The 18,716-nt window shown below is 51.8% G+C and overlaps 1 protein-coding gene across 1 annotated transcript; it reads left to right on the top strand.

Moving 5' to 3' along the window:
- Window positions 1-4,422: 4,422 nt before the first annotated feature.
- On the top strand, window positions 4,423-17,747 carry SUV39H1 (SUV39H1 histone lysine methyltransferase). The gene is made up of 6 exons (XM_055438236.2): window positions 4,423-4,502; window positions 6,661-6,806; window positions 8,160-8,822; window positions 14,862-15,008; window positions 15,105-15,234; window positions 15,964-17,747. The coding sequence occupies exons 1-6, from the start codon at window positions 4,484-4,486 to the stop codon at window positions 16,095-16,097; spliced, it is 1,239 nt and encodes a 412-aa protein (XP_055294211.1). The 5' UTR covers window positions 4,423-4,483; the 3' UTR covers window positions 16,098-17,747.
- The last annotated feature ends 969 nt before the right edge of the window (window positions 17,748-18,716 follow it).

Raw genomic sequence — 18,716 nt, 5'->3', positions numbered from 1 at the left:
GTAAGATGGAGAGTTCAGGGAAAGCCACTTGGAGGAGGTGACAGTTATGCTGAACCTAAAGAGAAAGGAATCAACCATGTGAATATTTAGAGGGAAGGGCCTTCCAGGCAGAGGGAACTGCCAATGCAAAGGCCCTGAGGTGGGAAAAAGTTTGGTGTGAGGCTGAATGTGGTGAATGAGAGAGTTATTTGTACACTTATTTTTTTTAAAGTGCAATCAACACAGTATTAGATCAAGAGAGCAGTCAATGATCAGACTTCCCACTCTCCATGCACACAACTCCCACACTAGGATCCTGCTGGGCAGGATCCCCCTCTCAATGCTAAAATTTGATTCTGCCCGGTTCCCAGTGCAATCTAAGTCCTGGCCAATGGCAATGAAAGAGGCAAAAATTTAATAATCACTTAGATCTGCTCTAGATCCCAGGCAAGATGCCTCACCTCTGAGCCTCAGTTTCCTCATCTATACAATGGGGGCAACAATATGTAACCTATTTCCAACTGGGATCCCGCTGGGTCACCCTCCTCCTCTAGAACTTGCTCTCCAGAGGGGGAAAAAGGTGCAACTCAAAAATGTCCCTGGTGTTCAAAGCTGTTCCCAAGGGGGTAATTAGAAAGTCTTGTACATCAAAGCCTAGAATAGAGGGGTCTACCCCTTCGCATTTCTGAAACTTGGTGGATACAAGATCTCAGGTTTCCTACCTTCAGAGGAGGAAGAGAGCAGGGAGGAAAATAAAGGTGAGGGGGAATTCAAAGGGGGCAGATTTCTTCCATCTGCAAGATCAGTGCAAGAATTTCTGAACCATCCAAGGGCAGCTTAAGGGGTTAGAGGAGGGTGGAGGTGTAAGGAGTGGGAGCTGGCTTTGCCCCTTAAGAATTTCCCTGCAGCCATAGAAGCTGGAGAAGGAGGGAGTCCTGGGTTCCCTTTAATTCTTTCATTATTCTTCATCCTTCACTCTACTCCCCGCCCCACCCTGGTTGGGTTCCCATGGCAAGCACTGAGTCTAGGAAGGGCCTGTCATATCACTTCTATCCCCGCCAAACCCAGAATTCTATAACCTTTGGGCAGGCTTTGTCCTGGAAAAGACCTTACATCACACAACCTCTGAATCCCCAGGAGCTTTGGCTAAAGCAAGCACAGATCTGGGGTAAAAGAGTTGACTATGGGGAAGTTGCTTTAGCTCTTTGGGCCTCAGTTCCTTCAGTCTTTAAAATGAAGATAAAAATGCTTATTTCACGGGGTCGTGACAAGAATGAAAGTACATAGTGTGTTCAAAGTTCACGGCTCCTTGTAGGCATTTATAAACATGAGATGCTGTTTCTGCTGTTGTTACTATTGTTATTATTGGGTGTCACTGATCCTGAGTCATCACTGATTATAAAATGCACCATTATTCTATATATCACTTAAAAAGACAAAAAAATTTTAAAAAGTACTTCCAGTTAAGTTATGACCCGTCAGTGCTTTTAAGACAGTCTGATTTTGGAGACGTTAAGCAATTGAGTGCTTCTAGGGCCCTGGCTGACAATGTTGTTTCTTAACCTGGATTCCGATTCCACATGTATGTCCATTTATGAAACTCATGACACAGGGTCACCACCCATGGTCTCCTTGTTTTTCTGTATGTGTGGTACACTCCAATGCGAGGTTTATATTAAAAGCCAGTCACACTTGTGCAGCTTGGAAACGATAAAATCTTGTATTGGCCCTGCACTGGGAGAAGTCGTCTACGGACTATGCACTAAATTAATGCTGAGTGAACAGATGAGTGGCTGGGTGTAGGACACAGTAATAATAGGGTTGTTTTTTACTTTGAGGTCTCTTAAAAGGTGCTGGCCCAGAAAGATTAATTTTCCAGATGAGCAAGAGATACCCACCCCAAGGTCACTCATCTGAAGTTTTACAGATGAAGAAACTGCCTAAGGTCCCACACTTTAGTGAAGGGTTGAGCTTGGATTGTACCCAGGTATTTGGGCTCTAAAATCCAAGCCTTTACCCACTGTACTATCCTATTTGGGGAAGACTGAGGGATGGTCCCCAACACCTGTAAACCACTACATCTTCCCCAGATTCAGGCAGAAAGAGGTCATGCCTCCCTCCAAAATAAAGAAAGAGCTCATGCCTTAAACTACTTTTGTGGGTTGGACAGGCCTCCTGGCCCCTAGGAGTGGGAGGGTCCTGCCTGCCTGGGGAGACTGGGGTCATGTGAGGACCAGCATCTGACTGTTCTAGAAGTAATAAGGGAGAGAAGAAGAATTCACGGTGAGACTTCCACTGTTAACTGTTCCACCCATGGCAAGCAGGGGCTAATGGAACCTCATCCTGACCAGTCATTTCTCCAGCTGGCTCACAGTTGGACTGGCACAGAATAACCATTTGGTTGACTACATAAAGCATGTAGTGACAGGGAGAGGGGCAATTTGAGGAAATGACAGTGTGGTTTATTGACACTGTGAGCTACTTAAAATCTAACTGAATTACACCCTGCTTGGGACTGGCTGGGCTGATGACCTGATGGTGCAAAAGAGAGGCAGCCTCTTGAGGGACTTACACGTTGACTGACTGATGACCTGTGTTGTTGCTGCCTGCTTGGGTAGCCAGATGTTGTGAATGGCTGACTATTGCTAGGAATCACACCTGGCCGGAGAGCATGTGTGGATGTTACACTGTCTGGGGATGTGTAAAGGCGATCTGCTCAGTCGCTCAGTCATATCCTATTCTTTGCGACCCCATGAACTGCAGCCCACCAGAGTCCTCTGTCCATGGAATTTTCCAGGCAAGAATACTAGAGTTGGTTGTCATTCCCTACTCCAGAGGATCTTCCCAACCCAGGGATCAAACTTGTATCTCCTGCCTTGGCAGGCAAATTCTTTACTACTGAGCCACCTGGGAAGCCCCTAAAGAAGGTCTGCTGCTGCTGCGTCACTTCAGTTGTGTCCCGACTCTGTGTGACCCCATAGACAGAAGCCCACCAAGGTCCCCCGTCCCTGGGATTCTCCAGGCGAGAACACTGGAGTGGGTTGCCATTTCTTTCTCCAATGTGTGAAAGTGAAAAGTGAAAGTGAAATCGCTGAGTCGTGTCTGACCCTTAGCGACCCCACGGACTGCAGCCTACCAGGCTCCTACATCCATGGGATTTTCTAGGCAAGAGTACTGGAGTGGCTTGCCATTGCCTTCTTCGAAAGAAGGTCTACCCTGAGGGAATTTCAGGTTGACTGATGGACAGATCTGTGGCTGCCTGATAGGTAACTATATCTAGTGACTGTCTACTGTGAACAAATCACAGTATGCTTGACAGACTGTGTGATCAGTCAGATGTTGAGAATGGCTACCTGGTTGACTGATACAAGGGGCAGACTGAATGATTCACACGTCAGCTGGCCCACTGAAAAATCACTGTAGCTGCCTGAAACCATGGCTGTCCACAGACAGAATCACATCCACCCTAAAGGGCCCTGGGGGTCAGAGAATGTTGACTGACCAACCAATGGAGGGTATGCCTTGCCTGAGAAATGACAGATTGCTGTCCACTGACAGGTGGCCTGGAGGCTTTAGCTGCTGTGAGTACGTGCTCTAGGGGAATAAACTGCCTGATCATGGCATGAATGAGGAGGAACCTGAGAGAATTACGGAGTGACCAGCTGACAGTGGAGAGTGTAGCCCACACGACGGGGCTACATTCAATGTTGACAATGACAGCCTGTCCTGACATAATCACAGCTAGCCGGAGGGCCCAGCTGGCTTCCTGGGCGGTGGTGAGATGATTTCCCCTAGGGGATTCAGAGCTGATCCCAGGGCCAGGGTAGATGGAGAGCCTGGCTACTGGACAGACTGCTGGTGTGATGAAGGGACAGTCTAAGGGAATGACAGGCTGGCTGACAGCAGCATAGCTGTTGTCAACGCCATTTGTCTGCCTCGGGGGCCTCGCAGCTGGCCCGAAAGCAAGAATGGATGCTGCTACTGACAGACTGACAGCATGAATGGAGGGCGGGGGTCTGATGAGACAGTGGTAGTGATGATGGATTACAGTTGGGTGACTGCCCGAGCAGCTGTATGCGGCGGTAGTCCACCTGGGGAGTTACGGCCTGCTTGGGGTTAAAATATGGTGACGGACTGACTGACGGCGGTAATTGGGGGTCTGACAGGACGGAGAATCCCCTCTTGCGGCGGGCTGACAAGGTGATTGGCTGACAGCGTGACAGACAGACCGGCGTACGGGCAGGGCCTCGGGCAATCTCAGCCGCACTTGCTGCCGCTACCGCTGCCGCCCCCCAAACGCACTCTCGCAAAACACTGGCGAGCACCCGCCTTCGGGACCCAGCCGGGTGGCTGGGAGGGGTCCTGTCACGGCTCGCCGGTTGGACCGCGCAGGCGCTGCTCGCCGCGCGGCGCGGCCAATAGGCTGCGCGTTCTCGGCCACGCCTGCGCGAGCTCTCTTCTCGCGAGGCCGGTTAGGCCCGAATGTCGTTAGCCGTGGGGAAAGATGGCGGAAAATTTAAAAGGTGAAGCAGTGGCGGCAGCGACGCGGGCCCGGTGGCAGGCTGGGTGGGCTGGAGGGGTGGCGTCGCGGACTCGGGGCCCCCGGCGTCCGAAGCCACCGGGCCGGGTGCCGGGAGGTTGGCGCCAAAAGGCTGGGGCTCGAGGCGCGCGGGCCTGGCGCGCGGGGCTGGGCGGGGCTGAGGGGAGGGGGCGCGTGCCTTGGAACGCGGCGGGCGCGGGGCTGTGGGGACGCGAGAGGGGGCGAGCGCCGCAGATTGCGACCTGACGGCGCGCGCACGCGCCGGGGCTTGTTGGGGGAGGCCGCGCCCGCGCGCGGGAAAATTGGCCGCCAGTGACCGTTACCCTCTCGGTGTCCACGCGAGACGCCGGAAGGGGAGGGGAGGAAAGGGGACGGACCTCCTCTTCAGAGTTGGGGGACAGGGGATTCTTCAGGGGGAGGGTATCTGCTCGCAACGTGATGGGGGAAGGATTTGAGGCAGAGAGAATTCCCCCAGGAAGAGGGGAAGAGGGCGTCCCTAATGGGAGAGCTGGGCTCCCTCACGCGCAGGCAAAGAGGGGTGACTCAGTGTGCTGGGGAAGGTGGGCCCCTCTCGATGAGGGAAGCTGCGGGGAGGATGGGTTCCACAGGTGTGAGGGGGAGCTCTGAGGCTAGGAGAGTCCACCTGTGGTCATTGCGGAGACAGCAGCATATGTGAGTTGGGATCACATTAGTTGGGGCTTCAAATGTAAGTTTGCAAAGGAGAGGCATAATAGGGAAAGGAAGGCGTGGGCACAGGCCGAGTCTCCACTAGGCCTGTCTAAGAGGAGGGGTGGAAATGCAGACGTAATAATTTTGCGAAGCTCTTGTACATTTGTAGGTTGACATCTAGAGTATTTCACCATGAGTTTCGGTTTTTGTAATGGAAGGTAGAAAATATTAAACATTTTTAAAAGATGAAACAGGATGAGGACCGACTGATTACATTTGGAACAAGGGTTTTGTGAAATGATTTGATAAAATGGCTTCTAAAGCACAGAAATTAAGAATATGCCTTGAACCAAAAGAAGCCTTTTAAATTAAAAAATCTGTCCCGAAAAATGTTGGTAGCCCCCTCCCCACTAACCTATTTGTTCTGTCTGTTCTTGAATTCAGAGCACACTCCTTTGGGCGAGCTTTACCCTTCACAGAAATATGAATGAGACAGAAAATCAAAATGCAGCCTGAAAAAATATATCTTATGGATTTAAGGCACCCACATGACTCATTTGGGGAAGCTTCCTATAATCTAATACCATTTCACAATCTCTTATTCTTAATTCCAAAATCCAAAATGCCCTGAAAGCTTAAATTTGGTGTCATTCAGTGGCAAAATTAGGCTATCACTGCCACTATCTTGCATCTTTCTCTTATTCAGTGTGAAAATTCACACTTTTTCTGCAGAACTATTAATGTGTTTGATTATGGCTTGATGCCCTTGACCACACTAGGGCTGTGTTTGGGAATGTAGGGGATATACCTAGAACTGAGTGAACTCCGGGAGTTGGTGATGGACAGGGAGGCCTGGCGTGCTGTGATTCATGGGGTCGCGGAGAGTCGGACACGACTGAGCGACTGAACTGAACACTTGTAAAATCCCCTAAAAGGAATTTGGATTCCAAAACATCTGGCACCAGGAGTTACAGATGAGATTGTGGACCAGTCTTTCCAGTTAATGCCTTTGTCTGGTGCCCTGGAGGCTTTAATCCCATCCCTACCCACCCACCTTGTAACAGTGCACCCTACTGAGATGGGGGTTGTTCTCTTTCTTTTGCAAAGTAGGGAAAAGGACAATTAGGTCCTGAACTCCAAGGAGGTTTGCAGGCAGCTTAAAGAGTGGTATAGAGGGAGCTGGAAGCTCCGCAGGAGGGGTGAGGAATAGATTCCTTTAGGATGATCCGTGCAGCAGAAACCACTTGGAAGTCTGCTGCTCCAGGGTAAGCCTTGGACAGTGGGCACTGGAGTAGATGGGAGTGGAACATCTTTGTTGTAGAAGGGTCTTAGCATTAGGAAGGCCTGTGGATTAAATTTCACTGACTCTGAGGTAGTCCTTTGGAAGTCCCAGGGATGATTTGGGGTCCTCTTTGACCCCTGGCCTCATCAGGATGTCCAGCAATAGTTCTTTCTGGCCCTCTTTGTTCTAGGCTGCAGTGTGTGTTGCAAATCTTCTTGGAATCAGCTACAGGACCTGTGCCGCCTGGCCAAGCTCTCCTGCCCTGCCCTTGGCATCTCCAAGAGGAACCTCTATGACTTTGAAGTCGAGTACCTGTGCGATTACAAAAAGATCCGCGTGAGTCTGGGGTGACTGTGACCAGGGCACTCCTCCCCCATTACCCACATCTGTTTCCAAAGGCAGTTTTCTCCTCTGATCTTAAAAACGTAGGATTAGTAGGCCCTCTTATCATCTCCATTTTACAGGTGGGAAAACCAAGTGGCTTTTTGAGAGGGGCAGGAGCCAGAAATAACACCTAAATAAATCTCACCTCCCACCTCCCTCTGAATACAAACCAATTGCAAAGATTGAGATGCTGAGCCCAGGAGTGGAGATAATGATAGCTAATGGTTTTGATGATGATAGACAGGGAAGCCTGACATGCTGCAGTCCATGGGGTCACAGAATCAGACACGACTGAGCAACTGAACTGAACTGAATGGAGCACTTTGTGTGCCAGGCACACAAAATTAGTTTCTTTTAGAAACTAATTTAATCCCACCTGCAGCATTGTAAAATGGCAACTGTTACTGTTGCCGGAGGAGATAATGGCAGGACAGTTAAGAGAACAGCCTGGAGCCAGCATGCTTCAGTTCACATCCAGGCTGTTTAACGCAGGAAAACTTACCCCAATTCTCTGTATTTAATTTTCCTCATCTATAAAATGGAGATAATTAGCAGTATCTACCTTATATAGAGTTGTGAGGGTTAAATTAGCTAATAATACATATAAGTTGCTTAGAAAAGTACCTTCTACATAATGAATGCTAGAAAAATATCTGCTCTTTTTTTCTTATTTACTGGATGAGGAAACTGAGGCCCAGTGAGGTTAAATAACTGCCTGAGTTTAAGTTTGCACTACTAGGGAGCGGCAGATACAGGATGTGTACCCAGCATGTTTAGTTGTAGAATCTGTGTAGTCAAACTCTATCCTATAGTGCCTCTCAGCAAGAAAAGATCCTTCTGGCTGCTGTGTAGAGAACAGACCTAGGGGTGAGGGTGGAAGCAGAGAGACAAGTAAGGAGGCTGCTGCTGCACTCCAGGCGAGCAATGAGGGTGGTGACAGAGATTTGAAGTGTAGGATTCTGGATGTAGCTTGAAGGATTTCCTGAGGGTGGATGTGGGGAGTGTGAGAAAAAGGAGTCAAAGATGACTGTGAGAGGTGAGGCTGAACAGCTAGCAGGAGGGAATAGGTTTGGGAGATAAAATTAAAAGTTTGATTTAGACAGATGGTAAGGGGGAGAGAGGGATTTGAACCCAATGAGCCTCATTCTGAGAGCCCATGTGTTTTAATCACGGCAAAGAGTCATTCTAGGAAAGGAGCGGTTTGGGTGTTGCCCACAGGCGTTGGGATGGAAGTGCCACAAGAGCTGGCCCAAGGGTCTCGTCTGTCACTTACAGTGCCCCCACCCCTTCCCCACTCCCCCCCAGGAACAGGAGTATTACCTGGTAAAATGGCGTGGGTACCCAGACTCCGAGAGCACCTGGGAACCACGGCAGAATCTCAAGTGTGTGCGCATTCTCAAGCAGTTCCACAAGGACTTGGAAAGGGAGCTGCTCCGGCGGCACCACCGGTCAAAGCCACCCCGGCACCTGGATCCAAGCCTGGCCAACTACCTGGTGCAGAAGGCCAAGCAGAGGCGGGCACTCCGGCGCTGGGAGCAGGAGCTCAATGCCAAGCGCAGCCACCTGGGACGCATCACCGTGGAGAACGAAGTGGACCTGGATGGCCCCCCACGGGCCTTCATGTACATCAATGAGTACCGTGTTGGTGAGGGCATCACCCTCAACCAGGTGGCTGTGGGCTGCGAGTGCCAGGACTGTTTGTGGGCACCGGCCGGAGGCTGCTGCCCTGGGGCGTCACTGCACAAGTTTGCCTACAATGACCAGGGCCAGGTGCGCCTGCGAGCTGGGCTGCCCATCTACGAGTGCAACTCCCGCTGCCGCTGTGGCTATGACTGCCCCAACCGCGTGGTACAGAAGGGCATCCGCTACGACCTCTGCATCTTCCGCACGGATGATGGACGTGGCTGGGGTGTCCGCACGCTGGAGAAGATCCGCAAGAACAGTTTCGTCATGGAGTACGTGGGCGAGGTAGGGAGACAGGGCTTGGCGGGTGTGTATGGCTCTCCCCACTGTGTGTCCCCACCCTGAGTGCCTGCCTCTCCCGGCTGTATGCCCTAAGCTCCCCTGTTTTCCCTGGGGGAAAGGTGTTGAGGGGGTAACCTGAGTGTGAGAGGGACATCCTGGCAGGGGCACATATTCCACGCTGGTAGTTAAAGGCACATTGAACTACCTTCAAACTGGGTTGACTTCATAAGGGTACCTAGCAAAGAGGTAAGCGGGAACTGAAATCCAGGCAGCATTCCTTTTAACAGGCCACGTGGTTTGCACAGGATTGCATCATCTGAAAAGGCACTTCCTCTTCTCATTTCATGAGGGTCCAGCTTATCACCAGGCAATGTCTGCCCAGGAGCACTTTTTTTTTTTAACTAATCTGCACAAAAGGAACACGGTCTGCCTTGGGCTGGAAGCAGGGGCAGGGTTGGCTACCTCCTCCTCTAGCCACTGCAGGACACTGGGGCAAAGCTGATGCTGTGTTAGGCAGACTATCTGCGTGCCAGACAACATCTTAGGGGCTTCATATGTTCTAAATCCATTTGCTCCTGTAACTGTCTACGTGGGCATTTGGGTGGTATCCTTCCACCCAAATGGCGTGGCCGCCTAGGTTCTTTCCCTCTTGTGCCTTTACCGTGGCTTAGAGCTGTCTCTGATCCTCAGTGTTGCCTGGCGGGTGGGCTGAGGGGGCAGAAGGGGAGGTCTCTAATGGGCTGGGCCAGGATGCGGTGCATATCATGTCTGCCCTCACCTATTGGCTGGAACTGAGTCATGGGCCTTACTTCAGTTCAAAGGCAGCTGGGAAGCGTGATTCAGCCATATGCCCAAGTGGAAAACAAAAGGGGGTTGGGTGAATAACTAGCAGGTGTCTGCAACAGCAAGTTCTGAAGTGGGTCGCGGTGGGCATTTGGAGTGAGACAGTTGTTTGTTACATAGGACCGTCTCATGCATTGGGGAACATTTGACATCCCTGGACCATGACCATTTAAATCCATGAGTGTACCTTGTCACAGGGACAGCCCCAAACACCTCTGTATTTCTGTGGGTCTCTTAGGGGTGTGATACAGCTGGGAGGTGACAGCATTGGCTATAGTGATAATAGTGATGAAGAGGAGAGTTCTGAGGAACTGTGTGTGCGTGCTTAATTGCTTCAGTCATGTCCAACTCTTTGCAACCCTACGGACTGTAACCCGCCAGGCTCCTCTGTACACAGGATTCTCCAGGCAAGAATATTGGAGTGGGTTGCCATGCCCTTCTCCAGGGAATCTTCCTAACCCAGGGATTGAAGCCGTGTCTCGTAACATCTCCTGCATTGGCAGGTGGGGTTTTTTTCTTTTTCTTTTTCCCACTAGCACCACCTGGGAAGCCCTGGGAACTATAGAGAGGGCCATAGACCCAGGGGGTGGGGGGAACAGAAACTGTCTAGAGACTGAGCAGTCTACACTGCAGAGGACCCTGACAGTCTGAACGAGGAGATATCTACACCCCAGACAATCCTGGGGGTCGGGTGGAGTAAATGTCCACATGTTGAAGGGCTTGACAGTCTAGAGGAAGGAGGAGGCGGCCACAGCTCAGAGGGTTCCAGATAGTCTGTAGGAAGAGGTGTCTATGTCCCAGCGCAACCCAGGGAAGAGGGCAAGCTCTCCAGAGGACCCTGGCAGTCCGAGTTAAGAAGTGTCCACGCTCACACTGCCCTGACAGTCAGGAAAGTAAAGTGTCCTCACCCCAGTGGGACTGTGACAGTCAAGAAGCTCAGGTGTACACCAAAGAGGCTCTGACAACCTCGAGGAAGTGTCCACACCCTCAAGACACTCCAGTAGAGATATTCAGTTCTTAGAGGGAGAGCAACAGTGAGGAAAAGATGTCACAGCCCAGAGGGGTCGTAGCCATGCAGGGGAGGAGGTATCCACACCCACAGGAGTCAGCGGTCCTAAGGAAGTCCAGAGCAGGGGTGCACCTAGCTTCACTGCACTGGCCATCTCTGGAGGAGTTGTCAGCAGCACAGGAAGATGCTGACAGGCAAGGAGGAGGAAAAGTCTTCAGCTCATTGGCACCCCAAGGTCCCACGAGCCCAACTCTTTTTCCCATCATTTTTTCTTAGCGTCCTTACTCCTCCATGCTATAAACATGGGGACCCTCTCATTCCCTGTCCTCACTTTTCCCACTTTTCCCACATTCTCTTCAAGGTATTTCTTGACTTCCCTCCTGCCACATTCAGTGACTTCCAGGCCCACCTCTGACATCCTTAGACCTATGGGGCCTCCTGATGGCAGCACAAGCCCCCAAACACTGCCAGGTCCAAAACCATCCCCCTGCATCTCACTCTGACGAGGCAACATGGCAGAGGGCTCAGGAGGATGGAGTCTGGGTGCCTGAGGCTGAATCCCTGCTCCACCACTCATCAGCAGTCACTTAACCTGTTTGTGTCTTAGTCTCCTAATCTGTGTAACGGGAATGATAATAGCACCCACCTCATAGACTTGTTCCAAGAACTAAAGTGAGTTATGATGTGTGAAGCATTTGGTGTTCAGTACACAGTAAGTCTTCAAACAATGTTAGCCATTATAGTCCAAAGTTCAGAACATCCAAAATGTCCAGAAACCAAAAATTTATGTAGCCTACCTGGCTACAAAAGCCAACCAGACCGATATATGCCTATTTGTAGTCTGTTTACCCCACTTGGTGTGCATATTCGTCATTTTACAGAAATATTAACTTACTTGATTATGTGGTGCTGGCCTACTGGGTGTTACATAATCGGGGGCATACCCCTGACCCCCTCCACTCTGGAACCCAGTTCAGTCTCCACCTCTGCTCTGTCAGTCCCCACACCAGCTGTGCTTCCACATTCATGGGAACATCACCACCCTAACCCACCATTTTTCCTTAGTGTCCTTACTCCTCCATGCTATAAACATGGCAGTTACTGGGCACCCTCTCATTCCCTGTCCTCACTTTTCCCACTCTTCCCACATTCTCTTCAAGGTATTTGTTGGCTTCCCTCCTGCCACATTCAGTGACTTCATAGAGAACATAGCCTAGTTTATCCATTCTGAAACATGCACTTTCTTCATGTTTTTTTCAACTCTGAAATGTAGGTGAACCTCACTTTAATTAGCAGAAGTTTTTCTTTTCTTGGAAAAGAGCACACAAAAGAAGGGAGCCTGTTAGATTTTGACAAAGCTACAGTACTCAGCCACTCCTAACACGAAAACAAACTGAAACCCCTTTCACATAACTGAACTTGTTGGATTCTTACAACAGCCCCTGTCAAGTTGGGATTATTGTCATCTCCATTCTACAGATGAGAAAACTGAGGCACAGAGAGGTAATGTGCTCAGAGTCACCATGCTAGTAAAGTGGGCCCAAATGTCTAAAACTGGTGTCCTGCCAGACCTGGTGGAGTGTTGTGGTTTGGGTTTGTTTGTTTGTTTGTTTGATTTGGCTGAGAAAACAGGCATAGGGAGAGAACATTCAGGATCCCATATCCGGGAGGGGGCTGAGCAGCAACTGGCTTCTGAGTCTTCTGGTTCCCAATTCCTATCAAAATCCTTTCCTGGCTGCCAGCTTCTCGCCCATCTTATCTTCCCCAGTCACTCTGGTACAGAGCAGGGACATGGACTGTTTCATTCTCAAGTTTTCGGGGTGGACCAACCCTTACAGTGTGGGGCTGAAAAGCCAGAAGGAACCATTTGTGCCCTGCAGGGTCTGCAGTGTGACTCATTCATGGGGAGACTGGGGGAGCAGATAGGGGAAGAACGAACAGGGAAATAGAAACTGGGGAGGAGGTGGGCATTTCCTCTGGCTGGGGAATGAGGGAAAAACCAGCCCAGGCACCACCTGGTCTGCTCGTGAGCCCGGGAGAAGCTGCCCTTTGATCCCAAGCTTCTAGAGGCGGTGGTGTGTGGGGAGTGAGAGCTTCAGGAAGGCTGCACAGATAAGTGACATCTGTGGGAGCTGACATCAGAAGGAAGAGTGTGTTCTCTGGGAGGCGGAGGGAGACTGACCTTGATGTACTCCTACTCAAAATGCTTCTGTGACTCCTGTTTTGTCCCACAGGAGAGTCTGCCCACTCTTCAATTTGGTCAAAGCCCTTTTGTGATCTGCAGTTCCCTTTAGATGGTATCTCTCTTTTCCACTGCCCCTCAAGCTCTAAGCACTGACTAGACTGTGATCCATGAAGGCCAGACCAGGCCTGGTCCCTGTACTATCCCGCCAATGACCCCCGAGGGCCAGGACCAGCCTGGTCCTATGTCTCCCCCACCCAACTGTGACCCCTGAGTACTGGGACCAGGTACAGGGTAGGCCCCGTGAAAATCCACTGAACGAATGAGTGAACAAACAAAAATTGGGATGGGGAAGCCAGGTTCCTCAAGGAATGGAGCTGGAGTATGGGGCAGTGAGCAGCGTGGCCCAAGGGATAAGCCTACATATTCTAAGGGGGCTGTTGATCAGCCTTCAGCATGGAGCAGAGGCTGGAGGTGATGATGGAGGCAGCAGGGAGGAAGCTAGAGAAAACAGAGGCTGGTCACGGGCTGGCATGAGAATGAGCTAGAAAGGAGGCTGGGGTGGGTCTCAGGCTTATGTCCAGTGTGGCAGGAGGGTAGTGGTGGGCGGTGGTCTCTGACAGAGGGAGAGGGAAGGAAGATGGGATGTGGCAAGAAGAGAGTACCTGAGCTGCCTTTAGGACCACTGCTGGACGGAGGTCAGGGCTCTGAGCTAGAGAGCAGAATACACATGACAGGTGTCTACTGCGTGTCAGTGGCATACTGAGCTGGTACTTGTGGCTGATAGGCAGCAAGAACCCAGGAGTGGAGAATGAGGCCGGCCCTGGCCTAGGGGCACCCAGGCTGAGGAAGGGGAAGTCTTGGCTACTGGTGGGACCTCACCCAGAGGCAGCATGGTCAGGGATTACCAGAAGGCTGTGGTTGACCAGGAAGAGGGGACATGAGGGATAGAGAGGAAGGGTGGTATGTGGCGGGGGTTGGGGTGGGGAGTCTGTCGCTAGCACTTGGGAGGCAAGGAGAGGCTGGGCTAGGATAGTGGTCTGGTTACTAGGACAAGCGGGAACCCAGCTGGGGAGGAGGATACGTCTCCTGCTGTCTTAAATACCAGCTGTTGGCAGTGCACAGTGTTAGGCCTGAGTGAGGTGGTCTCATCTGTGGTCTGGTTTCCTTACTTTCCTCTTCCTTCTCTGTCTGAGTTTTTGGCCTCCGCCTCTTTTTTGTGCTATCAGACTCTCTGGGGTCTTGGACTTTTCTCTGGACCTGGGACCTTTGCATTAAGATTCTGTGTGTCTAACTCTGCCTCTGGTTCTGGAATCTGAGTCTCCTTCTCATTCATTCAGTCTCCCTTTCCCCAGCCCTCTCGTGCTCACTATGTGCTTTTTGCTGTCTGCACTGCCCTGCATAGGCTTCCCAGGTGGAACAGTGGTAAAGAATTCACCTGCCAGTGCAGGAAGCATAAGAGATGTGGGTTTGATCCCTGAGTCAGGAAGACCCCCTGGAGAAGGGAACGGCAACCCACTCCAGTATTCTTGCCTGGAGAATCCCATGGACAGAGGATTCTGGTGGGCTACAGTTCATGGGGTTGCAAAGAGTTGGACACGACTGAGAACACAGTGCACACACACCGACCTGCACTGGCTTGATTCTCTTGTGCTGGTCCTTCAGTGCCTCAGGCTTTCTTGCCCTGGATCAGCCTCTCACTCCCACTCTCCCCGCCCCTTTGTTCAGCCCTGGGTCTTTTTCTTCCTCACCTTTGATGTGTGTCTCTCACTAAAGGGGTTTCTCTCTCACTCCTGGACCTTGTGGCCGGCCTCTGCCTACCATTGAGAGACTCACCATACCATCCAGAGGCCTGAGAAGGGCTGCCAGCCCTTGTGTGTCGCTGCTGAGCCAGCCACAGGGGTGCCTCCTTGTTCTCCTCCAGGAGGCCAGGTTGGGGGTCAGGAGCTGTGCTGGCTTTCCTAAACCTTCTGGGTCAACCTCCTCTCCCCTGTGGCCTTCTCCCCAGATCATTACCTCAGAGGAGGCAGAGCGGCGGGGCCAGATTTATGACCGCCAGGGTGCCACCTACCTCTTCGACCTGGACTACGTGGAGGATGTGTATACTGTGGACGCCGCCTATTATGGCAACATCTCCCACTTTGTCAACCACAGTGTGGGTACCCGCAGGTGGGCAGGGGGTTGGGAGGAGCAGGCTGGGGCCCCTCCTCACCCTCCTGCCGTTTTTTTGTTTTTTTTTTTTTTTGCCCAGTGTGACCCCAACCTCCAGGTGTACAACGTCTTCATAGACAACCTTGATGAGCGGCTGCCCCGCATTGCTTTCTTTGCCACCAGAACCATCCGGGCAGGCGAGGAGCTCACCTTTGATTACAACATGCAAGGTGGGGGTGGCAGGGGACTGGGGGCAGGGAAACACCATGACATGGGACATGAGGACCCCTCCCCAAGGAGCTAAGATGCTCTTCCTCACTCCCAGTTTCCTATCTGGACTCCTGGATTCATGCCTACCCTTTGGGGATCCCTTCATTCCTAACCAGTGGACCCGAAGCCTGAGACCCTCATACCAACTTCTCCTGAGGCTCCTGGGGGAGGATTGGCTCAAGCGTTGACACACTCCTCTTGATTGCAATCTTGTCTGAATTTCCCCAGTCCCCCAACCGTCACTGCTCCTAACCCCCTTTGACCTTCCTCATTCCAAGCCTCTGGACACCCTTGTGGCCTCCAGCCAGTCCCTTTCTTGACAAACTAGCCACCTCTGAGACACTCAAGGGGAATCTTTGGCAGGAGAGTTCAGATGCCCCTCTGGATGCCCAGGTGACCCTCCATTCCTGACCCCTGTCTGACACAATCCTCTCGGTCACCCCTGACAGCTCCCTGCCTCCTCCGAGAACCCTCACTCCATGGCCATCTTCCTAACACCTGAACACCCTTCTAGTAGAAGCCCTGGCCCCTGCCCGAAACCACCAACCCCATGACCTGCTACCTGACTCACATCTCAGACCTGCTCCCCGCCCCTCAGACCCCTGGGTCCTGTGGTAAAAAGGGCAGCGGGACCCCTCTATCTTGGCCTTCTGTCTAACAAATACCCCTCTCTGGCTGTGACTCCACAGTGGACCCCGTGGACATGGAGAGCACACGCATGGACTCCAACTTTGGCCTGGCTGGGCTCCCCGGCTCTCCCAAGAAGCGGGTCCGCATCGAATGCAAGTGTGGGACTGAATCCTGCCGCAAATACCTCTTTTAGCCCCATGAAGTCTGAGGCCAGACTGACCAGGGGGAGCCTAAAAAGCTGCCCACCCTACTCACCCACTGCTGCCCTCCTGTTGAAGAACGACTGCCAGGGCCTCCTGCCTGCCTCCGCCTGCCCCTTGCTCAGGGCTGCATGGCCATAGGGAGGACGGACTCTAGGAGTCCCCTCTCCCTGTCCCAGCCCCATCCATGGGTTGCACTTACAAACCCCTGCTCACCTTCAGAAGTGATTTTTCAACACCAGGACTTTCTGCAGTTGGGATTCATAGCCTAGCAAGTCGGTCCAAGGGCTGAACCCCAGCCCATACCCAAAGTAGAAACGTTTGTTTTTGCACCTGCTTCTGGCCAGAGCTTGAAGGGTCTGCTGCAGGCCCTCTCCGTACTGCCCCAAGGGTGTGAGGAAGCATTCCCAGGACAGGCTGACCCCAGAGCCCGGGATTCCCAGCCCATTTGCCTCCCCTACCACAGAAATGTGCTAGTGAAAGAAGGGAGGTCTTCAAGGGCTGCAGGCTGTGGCTGAGTCCTGCTCATGCTTGCATGCTGGCTGGTGTTGGCCTGACAGCTATAGGGTCTCCCTTTCAGAGCTGTGCCTCTGAGAAACAGACACCCACATGCCACTAGAGGAGAGTGGATGCCCATGGCCTGTTGGCCAGTGAGAGGCAGCCTGGTCTTTGCCTGTCCTTAAGGTGGGCAACCCACTCTAGTAATCTTGCCTGGAAAATCCCATGGACAGAGGAACCTGGTAGGCTACAGTTCATGGGGTCGCAGAGAGTTGGACATGACTGAGCGACTTCACTTCACTAAGGTAGGCTGGGACTCAGCTCTGCCTTTGCAACAGCTAGAAGGTGCCCAGGGCTCTTGAGCTCAAAGGATGCTGGGAGCCCTTAACCTGCAGTGTGAGGGCTGCTGATAGCACCCAGAGCTGGACCTGAGACCTAGCTAGGCTGTAGACAGCACTTAGACAAAACGTGCATGGATGGGGTGCTGAGGAGGTGCCAGGCACTGGGCTGAGCACCTGGTCCACGTGGATCGTCTCAGGGAAGCCTTGAAAACTATGGAGGTGGATCCCAGGAATGGGCCCGTGTGGCAGAAGGCAAAGCACAGACCAAGAATGGGGTGGGGCTGACTTACCCACCAGGGTGTAGTGAGGTGAGGGGAAGCCCCTACTGCATCCTAGCCCTCCAGCCCTTTGCACTCACCTTGGGTCCTCTGGTCTCAGTTCCCTGCCCACAAATGTATAAAAGGTGAAGGCGCTGATGGCTGCCTCGTCCCTTGCTTCCCCTGTGAGGTCTTCTCTAGGAAGCCTTCCTTCCCTGACTACCTGTGCGCAGTGTCCCCACGTGAGACTGTGTGCCCTGCCAGCAGATGCCAGATCTGTGTGTCTGTTTTTGTGTCCGTCTGTGTGTCTGTGCTCCCCACTCCCAGACTGACCTTCAGGCTTGGACTGAATCTGATTCACCTCTTGTATATCTTCTTGGCCCTCCCAGTCTGGGAATGGGTGTCAATAAAACAGGTAATTGATTGAAAAAACCAAGGTGTGGGGATTGAAGACCTTGTGAAGGTGGGGGTTGGGGAGATGAGAGGCTGGGAGCAGGGGTGCCCAGGAATGCAGTCCTCCAACCTCAGCCATTTAATATTCCCTGCAGTGCACCACTTGCACCATCGTCTACATACATGTTGACCTAAAATAAGCTTGCTTTATACTTAAATGTTATCATGCACTGAACAAGCAAGCTAAATCCATTGCTGTTGAAATGGACAAACCATTATAACTGGCCATACATATGACACAATTCTAGCTGGATCCTCCATGCTTTTCAAACTTTTGAGCCCAAAGCCTGCCTACTACATTCAAAGAGAAAAGTCTGATTTGCTGGGGGAAGCTTTTCTGCAAATATTTATTGAGCACCTATATGTGCCAGGGTATAAAACAGAAGAAAGAGATGGTGTTTCAAGTATACATACTTGTCTTCATCATCCTTCAACCTGAATGTGAACCCATGCCCTTTGGTTCTGCTCAGAGACCACACATGCTGTGACGCAGGTACCCAAATATTTCAGAGACCTTGCACACAGGCGACAGGATCCTGAACAGCTCAGAGATCTCGGCACCTAAGCATGGGCCTCCAAACAGTTCATAGACCTTATACCCTTGGGACACATCTCCCTACAGTTCTGCAATCCTACCTGGACATGAACCCCATATAACCCATGCTGCACTGAAACTAGGGGACACAGACTTCCAAAGAACCCTGAGGCTACAAATGCTGCCCCCCTACACTGCATCCAATTTGTGGGATAGAGATTAACAAACATCTCAAAGCCCTCACAACCTGCGATACTGTTCCCCAATCTATTTGAGCCTTCACCCCTGATCATCTATTCCCAAACTGCCCGGAGACTTCACAGCCTCAGACAGACCCCTGCATCCCAAACAGCAGAGCTGTGAGAAACCCTGGACATGGACTACCCAAACACCCAAGAGAACACAGATCCCTAACTGGTTCTAAAACCTCATACTTTAGACATGGACCCCTGAGTTACTGAAACACCCTGGAACACATAGCACTAAACATTCCAGAGGCCTTATTCCCTAGAATACAGTGCCACAAAC

The sequence above is a fragment of the Moschus berezovskii genome, chromosome X (assembly GCF_049115385.1).
Source record: "Moschus berezovskii isolate FMDL1 chromosome X, NW_MosBer_1.0, whole genome shotgun sequence".
Taxonomy (NCBI): Eukaryota; Metazoa; Chordata; class Mammalia; order Artiodactyla; family Moschidae; genus Moschus; species Moschus berezovskii.
This window is presented reverse-complemented; position numbering and strand designations above follow the sequence as displayed.